General features: G+C 43.0%; 1 protein-coding gene across 1 annotated transcript; it reads right to left on the bottom strand.

Moving 5' to 3' along the window:
* Positions 1-1,211: 1,211 nt before the first annotated feature.
* Positions 1,212-14,064, bottom strand: LOC124776062 (trypsin-1-like). Its single transcript, XM_047250906.1, has 6 exons — positions 13,944-14,064; positions 10,312-10,445; positions 5,864-5,955; positions 4,655-4,761; positions 2,892-3,091; positions 1,212-1,355 (listed from the first exon to the last, which is right to left on the bottom strand). The coding sequence occupies exons 1-6, from the start codon at positions 14,062-14,064 to the stop codon at positions 1,212-1,214; spliced, it is 798 nt and encodes a 265-aa protein (XP_047106862.1).
* Positions 14,065-21,098: the final 7,034 nt, after the last annotated feature.

The raw sequence follows: 21,098 nt of genomic DNA, 5'->3' as shown, positions 1-21,098 counted from the left end.
ATTGTTATTACAGAGAAACTCCATCAGTTTGACTGGTCGTACTGCAGTATTGCTACTTGGTAAATTGGCTCTGAGCACTATGGGACTTAACATCTGAGGTCAACAGTCCCCTAGAACTTAGAACTAGTTAAACCTAACTAACCTATGGACAACACACACATCCATGCTCGAGGTAGGATTCGAACCTGCGACCGTAACAGTTGCGCGGTTCCGGACTGAAACGCCTAGAACCGCTCGGTCACCGCTGCTACTTGTCCATGGACCAGTAAGAACGTGAGTAAAATAGCAACACTGGTCCTGACGATTAAATACCTTTGTCGACTGCACAGTCTGATCTTTCTCTGCAGTTGAACTGGAAGGCGTACTCCTACAGCACGACAAATATACTTTGCGTCAGAATTATTGGGACGGTCTTCGTCCTGCTAAGATATACTAATGATCAAGGGTCGGCAAGTGTTTACAACTCTTCTCATATTGCAGGCTGCATGTGTCTCTTGGCACTAAGCTTTTAGACTTCGTGTGAGCAAATGAGTATACATACCTGGTCATTTATTGTATGGTTGTATTCTGCTATGGTGATTTAGCTATAGCAGTTCTATGGTTTTAATATGGAGCATATATTGTTGCTATTTGTGATTACGATTATCAGGTATGCTAGTGTTAAATGTTCGACATATGTAGTATCATTTCTTTAACAAATCCTGCTGTGGATGTGCTATTTGTAACTTGTTTTCAACTTTACAGTCGTCTCTACTACTTACACTATAATGTAACTTTTATATTCAGGCTGGTTAAAAAGTGCACCAGTAGTTAGTCGCTCTTGGCTGCTGTATTTTTTAAATCTGCTTGGAAAGTATATCTTGTTTGATATGCCAAAGAGAGAAAAAATCCTTTGTTTAAAATGGTATGTGTTGATTAATGTATATAAGTAGTAGTGTGGTATGTAGTTTCGTTTTATTTGGTGTTGCCACTAAAATTCATCTCATACGATGCCACACAGAGGTCACTTATTTATGTTAATTTAGTTAAACGGTACCAAAACTATTAAACTAACACACAGTTCGGAAAAAAATAAAACAGATGAATACTATTTTGGAATGGCACATTTATATGTTCGAAATTCAGATGTAGCTAGTACAATGGTTATGAGAAGTTGAAATGAAGTGCAGTCGGAGAATATGTAATATCATTTATACAAGTGAGGTGTTTCTTCACAGATTTTGGTTGATGAAGTCAAGATGAGCGGATACCCTGGTGAAGACGGACGGAGCGCCTGGGTATCCACATGGGTCCACTCCCCAGGACACCACACCGATCAGTTCGCCGTTCTGAGCCAGGGGGCCTCCAGAGTCACCCTAAGGATAATGAAACATATATGGGCCAGTGAAAAAAATCTCAGCACTCCTAGAAAGCTTTCTTCTAGGAAGAATAACCTATGCAGTTATTTTACACATAGCCTTGTTTCATGGCTGCATTTCTGCGAGACGTAACATTTCACAAAAAAAGGAAAAAAAAACTTGAGTTAATCATAACAGGCCCAGCGTGCCACATTTTCAGTTCGAATGAATAACAGCATCAGCTGCCTACGATATCTTTAGAGTAGTTACGGGTATCGTCTCGTAGGCCATTACCAAGTGACACGGGATTACTTAAGAGAATAGTCCGAATGTATGAACCATTGTAGAGTATCAATAACTGGGAAATTTGCTAAACCAACTCCCTAAAGTGCTTCGAACAATTAAGGAAATATTATAGAGGAAGCTTCGAAAAGAGTGGCCTGATTTCAAAACTTCAAACAATTCATAAAAACGTACTACAAATATGGGATACAGTGTAAAACACTGATCAAAATCTTAAAGGTTTAGCTATGTTGGTACATATGTTGTATTTTTCCACCAGCAGCAACTACAACGACATCTAGACAATAGCTAAATTGGCCATAAACTGTACACAGTGCATCAGCTTTTATAGAAGCTATTGCGACTGTTATTCCATTCTTTACTTGCTCTCTGTCACGAGGTAAAGGGGGGATGGACGCTCTTCCCTTCACATATCCTCACAACAAAAAATCGTATGGTGTCATGTCTGGAGGGTAAGAATGCAGAACAGTGCTTCGGTGTCCCATCCGCCCCATCCAGCGCTGAGCTGTCTTCAAATGCTGCGGGACTGGCTTTTTCCGCAGCTTCAGGAGGATTCCGATGGCTTCATTTTCCAACAAGCAGGAGCTCTACCATACTGGCACAACAACTTACGTCAGTTTCTCAACAACCCTCTGGCCCAACTTTGGATAAGGCGCACGGGACCCCGAGACGCTGCCCTGCATTCTTGGCCTCCAGGACATGACCTCATACCATCTTTTCTTGAGGGGATATGGTAAGGAAAGTGTGTTGATCTCCCCCTTACCCTGTTACAAAGACGAAGTGAAGAACAAAATGACACCCACCATAACCTCTGTTAAAGGGGATACATTGCGTCACGTTTATGACGAATTCAGTTACTGTCTACGTGTTGTTCTTGGTGCTTCTGAAGCACACATAGAGCATTTGTAAAAGAACAACAAAAACTTTAAGAATTTGTGAGAATTTTGCAGTTCATCTTATGTTTGTAGTATTTTTATGAATGTGAAGATTTGAAATCAGGTCATTCTTTTTCAGATACCCTGCATTTTTTAATCCTAAGTGTAGCATCAGGGCAAAAATTAAGATGCGTTTGTGGTTTACTGATAAACATAATTCCTATGTTCGCTAAATAACCGCATGTACTCACCTCCTTTGGTCACTAAATGAGTTCAACGCTCTTGAAAACACGCCTAGGATAACTAGACTAAAATTAATAAACAAATTTAAAAACATGTAATGTGTCAACCGGGAATATCGCAAATCGTAACTTACACTGCAGACGGAGATGCCATCATAAATGGGTCCCGTACAGACCATGGTCTCCGTAAGCGGGTTGGTTCCCATATCCAGGTCGTCGATATTTTGGCTGCAAGTTTCGTAGTCGATGATGCTGACGTCGACTGTCTGCAGAATATCAGGTGTGCTGGCCGTTTCCGTTGTACCCCAGCCAGAAACGACTGCGGTAGATCCACCTGGTGTCAGACGAAAAAGCAATGCTTAGCAGACTAAGTGGTCTCACAACACAATCTTGATCATACTTTGGGTGGTCGCAATAGATTTGAAGGAAACTGCATAATATAAAAGGTCTCTTAATTTAACAGTTTATTTTTCATCAAGAGTTTGTCCCAACGCACCCATCAGTCCGTTCTGATTTAGGTTTCCCATCGTTTCTGCAAATTGGTTAAAGCAATCGTCCAATTGGTCGCTTCGAAAAATACGTAGAGAATTTCCTTACTGATACTTCCGAGCTCTGAACTTGTGCTCATTCTCGGATGGTGTCAACGTCAGCAGGACGTTATACCCAAAGCTTCCCCATTTTCCGAAGTTTTTGTTAAGTCAGAGATGAGTCTCAAATTCTTGAATAGTGTCGCAAGTGACTCATATACAAAATAATACATCAAATTTGCGGTTTATTCCATCTTGGTCACAAGCGACTCTGACGTCTCTTTACAAAGATGTTTTACAAGTTCCTTATACAACGCTTTCCCAGATGCTTCGAAAACACTGGTAAGGTAGTGTTCTCATATACGAGGGGCGTTCTTTAAGTAATGCAACACATTTTTTTGGTCAATTTCGGTTTAAAAAATGCGGAGTTTGTTATGGGCCTCATGGAATATTCTGGGTTCACGCCCTGTAGTTCCATGAAGTTCCCACAGGTGGCGGCGCTATACGTAACCTTCAAAATGGCGTCTGTAACGGAGGTGTGTTCCAAGCAGTGAGCTGTCACTGAGTTGTTTTCCTGGGAAGCCAGAGCGTCGCGGATATTCATAATCCTTGTTGAATGTCTGTGCAGACTTTTCAGTGAACAAAAGCACGGTGAGTCACTACGCGAGACGTCTGTCGTCGTCTCACATAAAGCTGCTCACCAGAGAGGAGCTCACAGAAGTTCATTGTATTGTTCCTCATCCGGCCTAAAGGCTAGATCTCGCACCTTTCGACTTTCATCTGTTTGGCCCAGTGAAGAAAGCAGTATGTGGACGATGTTATCGATGCAACAAGACGTTTCCTCCGACGTCGACCAGTGAGTGGTAGCCTACATGCTGGCATATAAAACGTCCCAATAAGGTGGCGTAAGACAGTCGCATTGAACGGAAATTATGTTGAAAAGTGAGCTTTTGTAGCCAAAAAACGGGGAGTATTATGGTGTTTTGGAACCCTAAAATCAATCTGCTTTCAGAAAAAAGATATTTTGCACTATTTATTGAACGCCCGTCGTACATAAACATTTCAATTTTCTCTCTTTACATAGAAGTAATTTTGCTGATGAAGTGTGCGTAGCGACTACAGCTGACTGATACCCTGTACAATGCGCAAAAGCATGCATCTTACTGCCTCACTCCCAACAGTAATTAATATTTTGCCATACCCACAGAGCTCAACACTTATGAGTTATTTCACTAAGAAAGCAATCCCCTTCAACTTCTTTCCTGACCAGCATATGAAAGCTTTGCTGAAATTGCTAAATATTTTGGACAGTATGACAAACACCTACCCTTTGCTAGTGAGTAAACAGCTACGGTTATGAGCTGGCATACCTGCAGGGATTGAACCAGCGCTGGGCAAGCTGATGGCCTGGACGTACGTGCCCAGGGACAGAGAGGACTGCAAGGTGAAGACGGCGATGTCGTTTGCAGCTACACCTCTGAGGAAAAAAAAATTTTCTCTGTAGGCACTATCGTACGCTAGTAGCGTTATTAAGTGCTATTAACACTCGAATCATACAGAACAACAACTTATTCGTATGTTAGTCTATAACAAAAGAAAATGCGTCCGTCTCAAATGGATTTCTCTTAGATTTTCACAGCACTGATTCTAACTTTCGTAGTTCAGTTATTGAGGTAAAATGGCTTTTTATATGTACAAAGTCACATATCTGGATTCTGTACTATGCATTATCTTACTTTAGTTAAAAGAGTAGTGAGTGATGCCATCCACATGAGTGCTAAAAGGAATCCGTTAATCTTCGGTAACACGATGAATCAATCAAATCTAAAGGCCATAAATACAACAAAACCTAGGAATTACATTTACTAACAACTTAAACTGCAAAGAACACATGGAAAATGTTGTGGGGAAGGCGAACCAAAAACAGCGTTTTGTTAGCAGAACACTGAGGCGAAACACATCTACTAAGGAGACTGTCTACACTACGCTTGTCTGTCGTCTTTTGGAGTAATGTTGTGCGGTGTGGGTTCCTTATTAGACAAGATTGCGGAGTACAACGAGAAATTTCAAAGAAGGGCAGGACATTTTGTACGATCAAGGAATATTGGAGAGAGTGTCATGGACATGATGAAAGGTTTGGGGTTGGAAATCATTAAAATAAAGTCGATTTTCGTTGCAGCGGGATCTTCTCACGAAATTTAAATGACCACCTTTCTCCTTCGAAGGCGAAAATATTTTTTTGATGCCGACCTACGTAGGGAGTTACGATCGCAATAATAAAATAAGGGAGATAAGAGCTCGTACGGAAATATATCGTTGTTATTTTTTTCCGCGCGCTGTTCGAGAGTGGAATAACAAAGAATCAGCGTGAAGATGGTTCGATGAACCCTCAGCCAGCTACTGAAGTGTGATTTATAGAGTAGCCATGTAGAACTAGATGTATATGTGGTATTCGACTAAACCCAATTGAGTTTTATGGAATAAGGTATATCAGTAACTCGTGACTCGACTTTTGGTCCCTTAAAATGACGGGGCTCTGTTAACGGCGTTGGCATTGGGTTTACATGTTTCGTACTCACCCTGGATAGAGCGGATGCACCGTCTGGTCCGAGACTCGGATCTCCTGCTCGCTGCCCTCGTTGCTGCTCAGGTCGTAGTCTCCGGCCACGGCCTGTCAACGAAAAGTTGCACCGTCAGACAGATCAAATTTGATTCCATTGAGAGTATCTCGGTTTAAGGCAGTTTGTGGTATGTCTTCTGAGAGAATTAATATTCTCTATGTACAATCTACACTGTCACAGGAAAAAAACTATCCACCACGAAGGAATCATGAGAAATCAGAATGGAATGGAAATTGGAAGACGTGATGCACATGTGGAGACAAACAAAATGGATGGTTAATTCAAGAGAAAGAGCATCACAAATAGAAAGGGTCAATAACGCATTTGTCCCTCTCTGGCCCTTATGCAAGCAGTTATTCCATTTGTCCTTGATTGACAGGCTTGTTGGATGTCCTCTCGATTAAAGGCGTGACAGTTTCTGTTGAGTTAGCGTATTGGATCGTCAAAATCCCAAGCTGGTAGGAGAGCCCTGAGCATTATGCTCCGTCCCTTCTCAAGCGGGGAGAGGTCCGTCGACCTTGTTGGTCAAGCTAAGGTACGGCAAGCATGAAGACAAGTACTAGAGACAATCGCCGTGTCTGGGCGGGCATTATCTTGCTGAAACGTAAACCCACGGTGGCTAGCAATGAAGAGCAACTTGGTACCCCACCACTGTCCGGGGCATCTTCAGACACGTCTTCGCTGATCATCACGGCTCAATTTCTCTCCAGGCTCAATTCCAAGCCGAAGACCTGTGGGCAGACTCCCCAGACAGTGATGCGATACCAACCTGGCATTCGCCAACTATACGGCTCGACAGCCAGGAGCGATGGACCAAGCTGCCTTTTTCTTTCGTAGAAGAACCCGTTTGGTTTTGTTTTGCGACCCTTCATGGCAAGCCTTCCTGGGCATACCTTTCATTCACCACAAACGGCGAGAATTTCGGCTGCTTGTCTTCGTGCGTGCTTAAACCTACATTGGCCAGTGGCCAACAAGACCGCCGGATATCTCTCCAATTCAGAACGTTTGGAGCGTTATGGCGAGGGGCCTCCAACTGTCGCGGGATTTTGACTATCTAAAGCAACAGTCGAATAGAATTTGGCACGACATTACTCAGGACAACATCCAACAACTGTATCAGTCAATGCCAAACCGAATAACTGCTTGCACAAAGGACAGAGGTGGACCTACACGTTTGTGAAGCTCTTTCTCTTGAACAACCATTATGTTTTTCTCAAATTGTAATCATTTGTTTGTCTGTACATATCGATTTCCAACCCATTCGGATAATTCCTTCGTGGTGCATCGATTTGTCTTAGAGTGCTTTGCTAGACTGCTTTGTTAGAAACTTTTGATATTCCATTATCAGAGGTTTAATCCGTTCCACAGCCAAGAATAAATATCCATAACAGCGTCGAGCATGCAACTAAGAGCCTCTTCATGAGTCTGTGTCAATGAATTTGTTCGCCTTTTCATTTTGTGAGTGAGAGTGCCGATGAAGTGTTAATAAAATTATCTTACTGTGGTATTACTTCATTCTTCTTTCAGTTATTTTCAGCGTAAAGTTTGTCGTCACTATATGAAGACGCCAGAGGAATTCTAGCTCAGTATATTATACTGCTCATTAAAATTTGTTCTGGTATACTTGAAATAAAGTAACCAATTTTATCACGACACATTACAAAATGATTCCGCGAGTGGCGAGCAGGATTTCATAGAAATATTCACTTCTTGGTTCTTAGTTGTTAATTAGTAAAGAGATGTTCTAAGAATGATATTCTTTCGGTAATGGCGAGATGAACTACTGATTCGATGATAGTGCGTACCGTTGGATGAGCATTATTTTCATGTACTATTAGCGTCAACATCATCTACCGTGAGGAAAGCCATTATTACCTCAAAGAGCTGCTGACAAAATTTCTTTATTCAGCAACCACAGATCATCGTCAGATTCATAAAAGCATTCCCTGCATCTTATTAGACGTTTAAAATAACTAATAAATCTTTAATAAAATAAAATCTATAAATTCGTCACTGTCGTCACACAGTAATTCATGGATTTCATTTTATTATCTCACGCCTAACATGATGTTATAACGCCTAATATGATGTTAAATCATTTTATGGATCTTTTGATGGTCTGTCGAGTGATTGTTAAAGAATTTTTAGATTCAGCTATTGGCTGCTAGTCACGACGATCATGAAATACAAGTGGCAGTCAAACGAAAACGACACAGATGGATAAAAGTAAATAAACTGTTTATTATTTCAATAGTAGTCACTATAAGTATTAATACATTGAGCCACTCTAAAAGACGGTCAGTGTGTTCACGGATGAATATGTGCGGTTGAGTGCAAAACCTTGATTGTACCGAGGCGAGCACCTCTTCATCCGAAGCAAATCTTTCTTCAGGGTTCCAAAAAATATGGAAATCCCATGGGAAGAGATGGGGCTTTGTGATGGTAAAGGCTTCCCCGCCAAATTTCTGCAGCATAGTTGAAACAACGTTGGAAAAATATGGGCCGACATCATCCTACAACAGAATGATGCCGTCCGTCATCATTCCTGGGCGTTTGGACCTGCTTCCATTTTTTGCAATGTGTCCACGTACCATTGTGCATTATTGTGGTGCCGTGTTCCAGAAATTCAATGTGTAGCTAGCCCATCCAGTCAAAGAAAAATGTCATCATGGCTTTACCGGAAATGGCGTGCCTGTTGTCTCAAGTACACTACAGTCTTTTCACTAGTAAGACCTCACACATCCTCCTTACAATCTTGATGTCTACGCATGGGATTTCCACATTTTTCGAGCCCTGAAGAAAGACATATGCGGACTTCGATTTGCCCTGGAAGGAGAGCTGCAAGTCTGGGTACAATAATGTTTCAATACAAAATTGCAGACGTTGAATGTCTTGTCTTACAGTGGGGTAAATGTGTTAATAGTTATGGCCACTACTTTTGAAATAATAAACAGTTTACTCACTTTAATCCACCTGTCTCGTTTTCATTAATTTCTCTGCTCCTTATATTTACGAGCTGTGGGTCACTATATTCTGAAAATGTATTTCATCTACTTTACTCTGAGGACACGTAAAATTATCTACTTTTATTGGGATATCATGATTTAATAGTAGAAAGGATTAAACTATTTTTTCTGGAGAGTGCTTTGAGATGTTGAAATGGTTCACTCCCTTCGGGTTAACCGACCTTAAAAGGTAGAACAGATGTTACTGGGTGAACATGAAACTAACCATTTCGGATCTGAATTTCTTCTGGAATTTTCTTATGGTAGTGTTCTTAGGTGATTTTTAACGATTTTAGATGCAAGATTTCAGTTGCAATATAAGTACCCGTTTTCGAAAATAGCTTGGTGCATTTGGCATTGGCATTTTATGGACTAAAACAACTAATTACGAAATATTCTCTTTCTTTCTCCTTTCTTTTGCTACTCCCTTTATCCCGCATTGTGCGCAGGGTCGGCAGGGTTAAGAACGTAGTTGACATGGTTAATTTTAAGGGGTGGCCGGATGCCCTTCCTGCCACTACCAAATACCCCCCCCGGGACGGAATTAGTGTAACCCAGCTGTCTGCGTCTAGTGTAAATCGTTAAATAGTGTGAAAGTTTCAAATGTCTGCGAGTCGTGTAACTGAGGCGGGACGTGGGAACCAGCCGGGTATTCACGTAGTAGGATATGGAAAACCCCCTAAAAACCATATCCAGGCAGGCCGGCACACCGGCCGTCGTTGTTAATCCGCCTGGCGGATTCGATCCGGGGCCGGCGCGCCTACCCGAGTCCAGGAAGCAGCGCGTGGGCGCTCTCGGCTACCCTGGCGGGTTAATTTCGAAATATTCTCTATCTTAATAAATATTAAAGTGATCATTCAAATATTACCATGTAGAACAACAATAACAATGCTGAATTATACCGTGGAATAGTGCCAACCAACCACATCCGTGTATTGTTGTGGTCACGAGCTGCTGTGCACTGTTACATTGACTTGCTGATATCTTCATTGAGAAGTCCGGGTCCGGTAGTTGGCAGCACTTGCGCATGATAAAAAGGCTGAGCATTCACAAATGTGTACCTCAGGTTTCCATTTGAAAAAATTCTTTTGTTGTAACTGAGACACAGTAAAAGGTAACATACACAATTATAGCCAGAGGGTTTGAAAGGGTTAACAGCAAGTCAGCTGTCAGCATAATGTCCTCAGCCACGTTCTATCTGACAAATTAAAGGAAGAGTTCCGTAATGGCACGAGATGGTCACTGTTCTGTCTCAACTAATCCAAAGCACTACCCAGTGTCACAATATATTTCCTCCTATATATGTGTGTTTCAGGTATCGAACATACAAATTGAACGAAACTTCTGCGGAAAAAAAAGTCATGCAAGTGTAGTGTAGTGCACCCTTGTAGGCATACTCACGACGTAATGGCCGAGGCTGACCGCGCAGTGTCCTGCGGTGAGGATGGCAGTGCTGGAGAGGATGGAGCCGCCACAGTTGTGGTACCGCAGACCCAGCACCACGTGCTGCAGGGACACCTGGTACGGAAACTCGCCTGCGAAGAAGATCCACGAAATGTGCTGTCAACACGCCCTCGCTTGGCTATATAAAATTTCCAATGTTTTGTTGACATATGTGTGTGAGCATAGATCATATGTTTTTGTATATAACAATGAAATGCGAAAAATGATAGTGCCCCATTGTCTGTAGATAGCCGTCTTCTCTCCAACAGCCACAGCGGGCGCCGAGTCTGAAGTTTCCACTCAACTAGCGGATCACCACCCGTGATGTCACTTGCCTTCCTCCGTTAGCCTACCGACGGAGAGAATTTTTAAATTTCAGAAAGTTGTAAGGAAAATATGATACAAGGTGAAGTTGAACGTCCAGTTACCAATAGCTGTGATCTTATAGTCGCATACTTTGACGATATGATCACCCATTTGCTATTACATTCCCGACACCTAATTTTCTGTGCTGTTTAGACTGTTTCGAAGACATAATTAACATAAACGAGGACGATTAGTTGTAATTCCATACGTAAACTTTCGCTATAGTGACTGAGATACATTTTCTCTGATACGAACTAAGATGTTTGCACAAATGGCCGTCCGGGGTGGCCGAGCGGTTCTAGGCGCTACAGCCTGGAACCGCGCGTCCGCTAATGTCGTAGGTTAGAATCCTACCTCGGGCATGGATGTGTGTGATATCCTTAGGTTAGTTGGGTTTAACTAGTTCTAAGTTCTAGGGGAGTGATGACCTCAGAAGTTAAATCCCATAGTGCTCAGAGCCATTTGAACTATTTTGCACAAATGAAGAAGGGTGACCTCTAGGTATCTAGAAGATAATGTTCTCCGTACCTGAGCTCAGGGAAAATCAGTACTACTATGACCATGGACCATGGACAGTCCATTGTTAACTCGCTCTGCCTGCTGCGGCAATTCTCCAAAGCTACCGAAATGCGTTATTACGACGAGAAACTGGAAATTAGAAACAGCAAACAGCAGTCGGACTCAAACTTTTCTGTAGTGGCATAGCGTCTTACAGCGACTGACGGGAAGGAAATCTGTTAAGCACCCTTCCACACAGCGCAAAATACTCTGGCATCGTTCTTTTTTCCGTCGGAGCAACAACCAGCATGCATTACTTGAGGAGTATCTCTACACCATATTTTAGATGGGTGGACAATTTTAACTCTCGATAAGGCATCCCATGTTTGGGCTAGTATAAGTGTGGTCTGCTTTGCATGACGATGCTCACAGTGTTTATCGATTGCAATATTTTTTGTCCGCCAACATATATTTCTGAGACAATGATGTTTAAGACCACGGAACTTAATTCTTGTAAAAAACTTACCAGTAAACCAAAATGGACGCTAATTACCGTGTCTTTTAGAGGCCACAGATTAAATTCCCGGTACTAGGCGCTTCAGTCTGGAACCACGCGACCGCTACGGTCACAGGTTCGAATCCTGTCTCGGGCATGGATGTGTGTGATGTGCGTAGTTTTGTTAGGTTTAAGTAGTTCTAAGTTCTAGGGGACTGATGACCCCAGCTGTTAAGTCCCATAGTGCTCAGAGCCATCTGAACCGTTAAATGCCGATAACATTACTGTACAGCTAATGAGATTATATAAAGATGTCAACATAAAAACTCTTAACTAGGCTAAGAAATAAATAGTACAACTACAACGAATATTACATTATAGATGGTGGCCAGCAACGGTCTGGAAACCATGAGAGGGTGATGTAGGGTCGGCTGTGCTGATAAATAAATGTTAAGAAACAAATTCAATAAGTTACACCGAAAGGCTCTTTACAATTTCTACAGAAACCAGAGGGCAGTTATAAGAGTCGAAGGACATGAAAGGCTCAAATGTTCAAATGTGTGTGAAATCTTATGAGACTTAACTGCTAAGGTCATCAGTCCCTAAGCGTACACACTACTTAACCTAAATTATCCTAAGGACCAGCACACACATCCATGCCCGAGGAAGGACTCGAACCTCCGCCAGAACCAGCCGCACAGTCCATGACTGCAGCGCCCTAGACCGCTCGGCTCAAACATGAAAGGGAAGCAGTGGTTCGGAAGGGAGTGAGACAGGGTTGTAGCCTCTCCCCGATGTTATTCAATCTGTATATTGAGCAAGCAGTGAAGGAAACAAAAGAAAAATTTGGAGTAGGTGTTAAAATCCATGGAAAAGAAATAAACACTTTGAGGTTTGCCGATGACATTGTAATTCTGTCAGAGACAGCAAAGGACTTGGAAGAGCAGTTGAACGGAATGGAGAGCGTCTTGAAAGGAGGATATAAGATGAACATCAACAAAAGCCAAACGAGGATAATGGAATGTAGTCGAATTAAGTCGGCTGATGCTGAGGGAATTAGATTAGGAAATGAGACACTTAAAGTAGTAAAGGAGTTTTGGTATTTGGGGAGCAAAACAACTGATGATGGTCGTAGTAGAAAGGATATAAAATGTAGACCAGCAATGGCAAGGAAAGCGTTTCTGAAGAAGAGAAATTTGTTAACATCGAGTATAGATTTACGTGTCAGGGCAGTCGTTTCTGAAAGTAATTGTTTGGAGTGTAGCCATGTATGGAAGTGAAACATGGACAATAAATAGTTGGGACAAGAAGAGAATAGAAGCTTACGAAATGTGGTGCTACAGAAGAATGCTGAAGATTAGATGGGTAGATCACATAACTAATGAGGGGGTATTGAATAGGATTGGGGAGAAGAGGAGTTCGTGGCACAAAGTGACTAGAAGAAGGGATCGGTTGGTAGGACACATTCTGAGGCATCAAGGGATCACCAATTTAGTATTGGAGGGCAGCGTGGAGGGTAAAAATCGTAGAGGGAGACCAAGAGATCACTACACTAAACAGATTCAGAAGGATGTAGGTTGCAGTAAGTACTGGGAGATGAAGAAGCTTGTACAGGATAGAATAGCATGGAGAGCTGCATCAAACCAGTCTCAGGACTGAAGACCACAACAACAGTTTCAGAGTTAATTAACATTGAAGTTAGCCAATCATGTCGTTGGTTGACACAGTTCGTATAAATTGTTCTCATACCGTAGATCGGATCGCCCGAGACTGCTCAGCCTTTGGCTCAGGTTCGACCCTTACTACCATCCCATCCCCAAGAACACGTTTGGCAACATCTTCTCAGGAGGACTGCTTGAATTTGTTCGCTCAACGGCCTGATCGGCTAATTTATTTCTCATCGCAACCTACCCTGCAAAACCACTACAAGCTTTTCAGACTATTTTTACCACCTTGTCTACGTAAAAATGCATTCAGTAGAAATAATGAATACATTTGGGATTATGGTTTAATCAATTTAAGTAGTATACTGGCCGCTAATAAAGTATAAAGTAGTTATACTTTGTGCAAATCTAGACCTCTTTGATCGTTAATCTAGACTTCGCTGATCGTTTATCCCGTTAAAATGTGCTCACACACGTTGTCTACTACGACATCACTTCACGGACAAAGCGTATTCTTGACCAGATAGAATACTGCAAGCGAAGACCCCCAGCATGTGGATGCTCACCTCTGGTGGCGTCGTGTCCCCCGTAGATGCGCCCCCTGGAGAGCGCGAAACGCCGATCCGGTCCAGTGTGGGACAGACGACGCACTGGCAGCGCCGAACCTGCAGACAAACACAGCGACATTACGTTCAGTCCACTCTTTCATACTGCGTACTTGTCACAAACTGCAGATGTAGTCCTGAAATGTACTGAAACCTTAAAATTTGCCCATCACGAGAGCCTTTCTCACAACAGAGCACATTTCAAAAGTCAACAAAACGGATTAGTCTGCCGTTCATTCCCCACATCCCCATCTAAACTGCGCAGATTCTCTTTCGCGCGGCAGGAGACTAGCATCGTAGATTAGAAAAAAAAATGTGCATATGACTACGATGCAGCAATCAATATCAAACGGCACAGTAAGCAGCTGTCGAAACGTTGCTCGGAGATCGTACAACGGCAATACTCTTCGCAAGATGCCCTCTACCTTTACTTTGTACCAGATTAATCTGGCCGTTTCAAATCGTCACAAAAGCTCAGTGGAGCTTCTGCTCGACTAAATACAGAGACAGCTAATTTGAGAACTGTGTTCTCTTCCTCTGTACTCACCCAGCACACAGGTTGCGAGGGCCAAGACGAGTAGTGTGTGTCTGAACATCTTGAAGAGTCGTGTTGTGGTCTCTATGGGCTGCAATGCTTTATATACTCTTTGTAATTGACGATAATTTTGCTGGCGGCAGACCTTGGTCTGTTCTGCGAATTATAATGATGAGCTGAAACGACTGTCACGTGTTCTTATCTTCGGTACTTCATCCATTGTCACAGGATGTAACCGAAATCTTGGTTTTAGATAACGTTTTATCGCATTCAACCACCAATGTCTTCCAAGGCATTCATAATAGCCGGGCTAACATTTAACAGTTACATAGTGGTACAATTTTATATAATAAAAATACGTCATGATCGCCCGTTGGACCCTCCTTGGTAATATCAATATGTACGAACTAAAATGTAATCATTTTTCTTCCGATGTGGACAAGACAGTAGATTTTAATACGTGTGCAGATAGCATATCTTAGGTGCTATACTCACATCATCAGTACCTACGCAAAAACTGTGCTACGGAGTAAGAAGCAGCCAGATGTGCTGGTGTGCCAAAGATTAATACGTTTGAAACATAATAAAATCTGCAGCGCCGCATGTCTTAACAAGAAATGTATAAACAAATACTCAAAATATGTTTCTTGGAAGTAAATCTCTTCTCGTTCTCGTTTTAAGAGATGTGTGTAACACGCCAAAGAAATCAACATGTCTAAAGTGTATTTCTGTAGCTCTGTTTTGATGTAGTTAATGAATACTATAGTAATAAAAATAGTAGATTCTTGTCTTTTCGCATCGTTTATTTTGTCTGGTTTAGTGTGTTAATATGTTGAGTTATTCTTATTCTAACTACGATGCGCAACCGTATTTCTCAACAAGCATGTTTATGCATTAGTTTCGTTGACTTAAACGTAGTTTTAGCGAAAAAAGAAGATACTTTTATTTGCCCAGTTTCTGTTCTTCGAATTATTCTATAAAGCCATCGTCACGTTACATGGCGTATTTGTTAACGATTCTGTCAAGAAGGCGGCCGGTAGTCACACACGTTAATCTAAACTGAGATTTTGCTGATCTGAAACAAATTAAAGCACGAGTCGAAATCATCTTTACAGGTTCCGGACTCGATTTGCAGGTGGAAATCAAGGACCGCATAACGGGCGACAGCTGTTGGACAGAGGTTACGCCACAGACCCTTCCCGAATTCTTTTGCATGGAACAGTCAGTTGTCTTTAACACAGGAAAGAACTCGTTTTTCTATTCCTCAAACGATTATTTGAGTTTTTGTGTCCTCTTGAATATTATCAGCTACACATTTCATACCAATTACAATCCTTTCCGACGTTGTTGATAGTTTATATTAGTGTACACAAATCAGCTTCTCCTTTATTGCTATTTCACGCCGTTCATTCCACGTAGGTGTGAGGGGGGCACATAAATTTTCAGTGGTTATTAGACATTAGAACACGTGGTTTGTAAATAACTAGCTGTGTGCCCAGCGTTGCACGAGTATGTCTTTGTTCCACTTCCATTAGTCCATCTCGTCGTTCCTTCTCTCTTTGTCCATTCCTCCTGCCTTCCTCTCTGAACATCCTTTCCTCCCCCCTTTCTTTCCCCCCTTATCACCGCCACCCTAACAGCAGATTGCTAGTTCTTGTCCCCAGGAGTATTTCTTTACGGATAGTAATATGTGTACCACGTTTGGCAGAAATCGATTCAGGGGTTTAGTAGGAGCCTTCGGCCGCGGTTTTGCCAAAGTACGCGCGTTTCGCATGTATGTAACATATTTCGCAAATATTTGTAAACGTGTTCCACCTGTATCTGTAGCAAATGGCGTCGTGCAATTTCCATTTCACGCAGCTCAATCTCTATGACGTAATTTCTCCCGAATAACGTGTCGGACGAAGATATATTACTGCAGGTAGGTTCAGTAGTATATAAGAATACTATCTGTGAAATGTGCCAAGAATGCAGTTGGCACAAAAATTAAAACATCGTGCTTTGTGATGCAGTTTTATTGCATGACCAGTGAAAACAGAGTAAGTAATAAACTTTTTTCCTTCAATCATTTCGTGGGAGTCAGTAACTGTTCTCATTCTGAAATACTGCATGAATTAAGTCTGGGAATTCGAGTGCCGCGAACTACACTACTTTTTCATCCCCAACCACTTCATGGGGTTAAGTTGAATGTGTACCAAGCTGGGTTGAAATCACTCCAGTGGTTTAGGAGGATATGTGGAACATACTTACGTTTATATATGAATATACTTATGTACTTCCATTTTTATAATATTTAAAGATAAAGGATGTGTCACAGGTGACTTGTTTTCTGATTTTAGAAGACAAAAAGTGGTTCAAATGGCTCTGAGCACTATGGGACTTAACGTCTGAGGTCACCAGTCCACTAGCACTTAGAACTACTTAAACCTAACTAACCTAAGAACATCAAAAACATCCATGTCCGAGGCAGGATTCGAACCTGCGACCGTAGCAGTCGCGCGATTCCAGACTGAAGCGCCTAGAACCGCTCGGCCACTCAGATCGTCCAGAAGACAAAAAGCGCAGTTTGATGGTGGCTTTTTAAATATATGGTTAATCGGAGCTCCACCTAGAAACTCTTAGCGGAATGCCATCGAAGTATATTGGTATAAGGGACCCACAGTTACAGAGTAACAATGCAGTTATGGTGTGTTAGGTTTGTTACACCAGTCACCCTTGTTTCTGCGCAAATATCTTGACACCTGCGGAGAAGTCTGTAATATGCAGAAACAAAAGGCTAGAGCACGCAACACAGAGGAATGCATTAAAAGTCAGACAGAATACGTACATTGTTATCACACTGCGTTTAGTGTCTTCTTTCAGTGAACAGAACAACTCTCACAGGTATGGGTCAAAACTTTGACCAACATCATCATGGCAAAGTGTACAGCAACCCATATCGACTGTTCTAGACGGCCGGCCGCGGTGGTCTAGCGGTTCTACGCGCTCAGTCCGGAACCGCGCGACTGCTACGGTCGCAGGTTCGAATCCTGCCTCGGGCATGGATGTGTGTGATGTACTTAGGTTAGTTAGGTTTAAGTAGTTCTAAGTTCTAGGGGCCTGTTGACCACAGATGTTAAGTCCCACAGTGCTCAGATCCATTTGAACCACTTGTTCTAGACGCTCAAGAATATCATATGCCGCCAGAAGAAGGGCCGGCACGGGTGACCAAGTGGTTCTAGGCGCTTCAGTCTGGAACCGCGCGACCGCTACGGTCGCAGGTTCGAATCCTGCCTCGGCCATGGCTGTGTGTGATGTCTTAGGTTAGTTAGGTTTAAGTAGTTCTAAGTTCTAGGGGACTTTGACTTTAGAAGTTAAGTCCCATAGTGCTCAGAGCCATTTGAACCATTTTGAACCCAGAAGAAGGTGTCCACGGTGTCAAATCGAACAGGACCATCGGGAGCAACCATTGTCGTCCAAAATGTACCTCAGTGTGGTTCCTAACATCGAGCGCAGTTTGTGCCGGTACCTAGTCATGTTTAATGTCAGCTGACGAATTTTCGACGGCACATCTTCTAGGAACTATGGGAGGATATGCTGAATGAACGTTTTGTACACGACTCCGTTCAATCTGTCAGGATGTGGGTGAAGTCAAGTCACAAAATCGTAGATATTACCGGCACATTAATTCATAGCAAACGCCTGTTGATAGGGTAGACACATCAGTGCGTGTGGGTTTCCTTGTCCCATAGATAACTATTCATACTGTTGGACATGCCTTGTCTTGTAAACATGGTCTCGTCCACAAACAGCACGAAAAATTGGTGTTTTCTGTGCGCTGGTGTAGGAACGAATTTGCACACGCCATTCGAACTGGGATATCCACTGACAGCAATGATTACACCTTCTATGGAAGATACGTGTGCAGTTATTGTTCGTGTAAGATCATCAAAACGGCCGTGCCGCAGTGGTAACACTGGTTCCCCTCAGATCACCGAAGTTAAGGGGAGATTTACTATCTTTTGGTTCAAAAAATCGATTTTTTTTTAAACAAAAGTGTTTGGAATCCACCCCTGAAACGGTTTCTCCGAATACGGAACGGAAATGTTCGTTATTCGCGGTTGAACAAAAAAATGCACCTGCCTGAAATCGGCCTTTCTCACGCACCGGTTTTTTTCTTTCGGAGGACGAGTTATTGTACCGGTGCTTGGGAGTAAATACACAAAATTCAAATGAAAGTTTGAACGCTTGTGTTTGGAAGTTAGGCACCAAGGATTTGCATTCTGGTGCGAAGACTGTGGGGATTGAAACTTTCCTGGCAGTGAGTAGCTCCAACGAAGGGTATTCAGCAATTCTGAAGACCATGACAACGATGGACGTCACCCTGGGACTCTAATCGACGCAGTTCGCCATGCATTCGGACGACCACCGGATTCAAACGGCAGAAAATCCGGCCATACGAGCGGCTCTAGAGTAGCGGAGGATGGCCCAGAACGAGAAAAACGCCCTCTGTGAAGAAGAGGAACGGCTAGTTTATGGACCCGGAATAGCAGATTGAACGTAAGATGCATAATATTGCATTTATACGTAGTCAAAACTTCAAAAGCGTTTTTCTCGAAATGACTTTCTTTTTATCGCGCGGTGTGGTAACTTCAAATCTACTGAACCGATTGGCATGCTTCTTTGTTTCCGACGGAGACAACTAAATTTTCTAGGAGTTGTTCCACGTTTATTCCCATCCATCAACTATAAATATTTTTACTTGGCCGACGAAGCCGAAAAATCGATGAAAACACCCTATTTTTCTTCAAATGGCCGCCATTTTGTTTCCTATGGACCAAATAACTTAAGCGAGGTACAGCTCCTAAAGAATTTTATATACTTCGCTAACGTCAACTCAATTTTGATTTCAGACGAGCCGGCTGATCTGTGACATACCGCGCGTGGAGGTCTACATCGAAATTTTGTTTCGTTCCGACGGCACTTCCGCCTTTGCTCTTCGATATTTCCGGTTGAAAAAAATTCCTGTTGGTAGAGGAAGTATCAATAAACATTTTGACCAAATTTGACATTGATATCTGTAACACATCTCGAGAAACAAATTCGCAAAGAACATGTTTTTTTTCGGTCCAAAGATAGTAAACCTCCCCTGACAGGCAGGCTTGGTACACCCTTGGATGGGCCACAGTTCCGGCCGGCGAGCAGGGTGCACTCAGCCTTCGTGAGGTCAATTGAGGAGCGGTCGCGAAAACTGACAACAGCCGGGAAGTCGATGAGCTGATGACCACGCTCCTCCGCATCCGCATCCGATGATGCCTGAGAGAAGAGGATGACACGGCGGCCGGTAGGTAATGTTGGGCCTTCAAGGCCTGTTCGGACTTTTGTTTGTAAGATCTTCAAAATAGGTGTTGTGTTCAGAGTGATACAGTAGTTTTCATTGCCGTCTTCATCCTTATGGCCGTTGATCATTGCTGATTCTTCCTCCTTATAGTGGCAGTTTCCCATTGCAAGCGCAAGATGTGGTGGTGGTGTGTTGGGGCTTATGGGCGCTCAACATCGAGGTCATCAGCGCCCTGACACACATTAAAAGGAACGAATGTGGACAGACCTAAGAAAACTAAAGCACACACTCAAAGAAAGCAGGAAAAGAAGGAAAATGCTACATAAGAAAGAGAAACCTAAGGAAAGGGGAAACATAGCAACAAGAATGTCACAGGAAATTGTTATTGGCTGGCCACTTACATAAAATATGGGTGAGCTTGTCACACAGTGAGCAAATTAAAATCCTCTCCCTAAAATCTTTGTAAAAACATTTGACAGGGCACAGAACTTTAAAACTTTAACCACATTCGTCCGAGTGTTGCCTAAAAGAGACGGCAGGTCCGCTGGCAAGTCAGCCGCGACCCGCTGGTCTGAAAATAAAACGCAATCCAATAAAACGTGGCGCACAGTGACCTGGACGCCGCAAGCACCACACATTGGAGGGTCCTCTCGCCGGAGCAGGAAGCCGTGCGTCATAGGGCTGTGGCCTATTCGAAGCCGAGTGAGGAGAACCTCGTCCCGTCGATGGGGCTGAAAGGAAGTACACCACACACGCGTTGTGGGCTTGACTATACGGAGCTTATTGTCAGTCACTTCCAGCCACTCGTCCTCCCACCGACGCATGACCCGTGAGCTCAACAGCGAGGTGAGTGCGTGCAAGGGGATAGCACACTGAGATACTTGTGGGGCGAGACACGCCTCCTTGGCTGCGAGATCTGCCCTTTCATTCCCAGCAATGCCAACATGCCCCGGAACCCAGCAGAAAGCTACAACCTTCCCCAGTCGCTGTAGTCGGAGGAGGGCATCCTGGATGGTCTGGACAATTTTGTCTGCCGGATACAAACGTTGCAATGAGTGAAGGGCACTGAGTGAATCGGAACAGACAAGAAATTTAGGAGAGGAAGAATGTCTCATGTGCTCCTGTGCCCGCAAGATCGCAAACAATTCTGCATCAAAGACAGTAAAAGTCTGAGGCAGTCGGACCTTGAGGACACGATATGGACAAACAACTGAGCAACCAACAGAATCCCCTTGTTTCGACCCATCCGTAAAAACAGCTA

The sequence above is a fragment of the Schistocerca piceifrons genome, chromosome 2 (genome assembly GCF_021461385.2).
Source record: "Schistocerca piceifrons isolate TAMUIC-IGC-003096 chromosome 2, iqSchPice1.1, whole genome shotgun sequence".
Lineage (NCBI taxonomy): Eukaryota > Metazoa > Arthropoda > Insecta > Orthoptera > Acrididae > Schistocerca > Schistocerca piceifrons.
Note: the sequence above shows the minus strand (reverse complement) of the source record. Positions and strands in the feature narration are given on the sequence as shown.

Excerpts from the sequence above, each read along its gene's own strand:
- LOC124776062 (XM_047250906.1), bottom strand. The coding sequence starts at position 14,064 with ATGTCGCTGTGTTTGTCTGCAGGTTCGGCGCTGCCAGTGCGTCGTCTG. Across the intron at positions 4,762-5,863 it reads GTGCATCCGCTCTATCCAGG|AGGTGTAGCTGCAAACGACA; the intron begins GTGAGTACGAAA and ends TTTTTTCCTCAG. Across the intron at positions 3,092-4,654 it reads CGCTGGTTCAATCCCTGCAG|GTGGATCTACCGCAGTCGTT; the intron begins GTATGCCAGCTC and ends GTCTGACACCAG.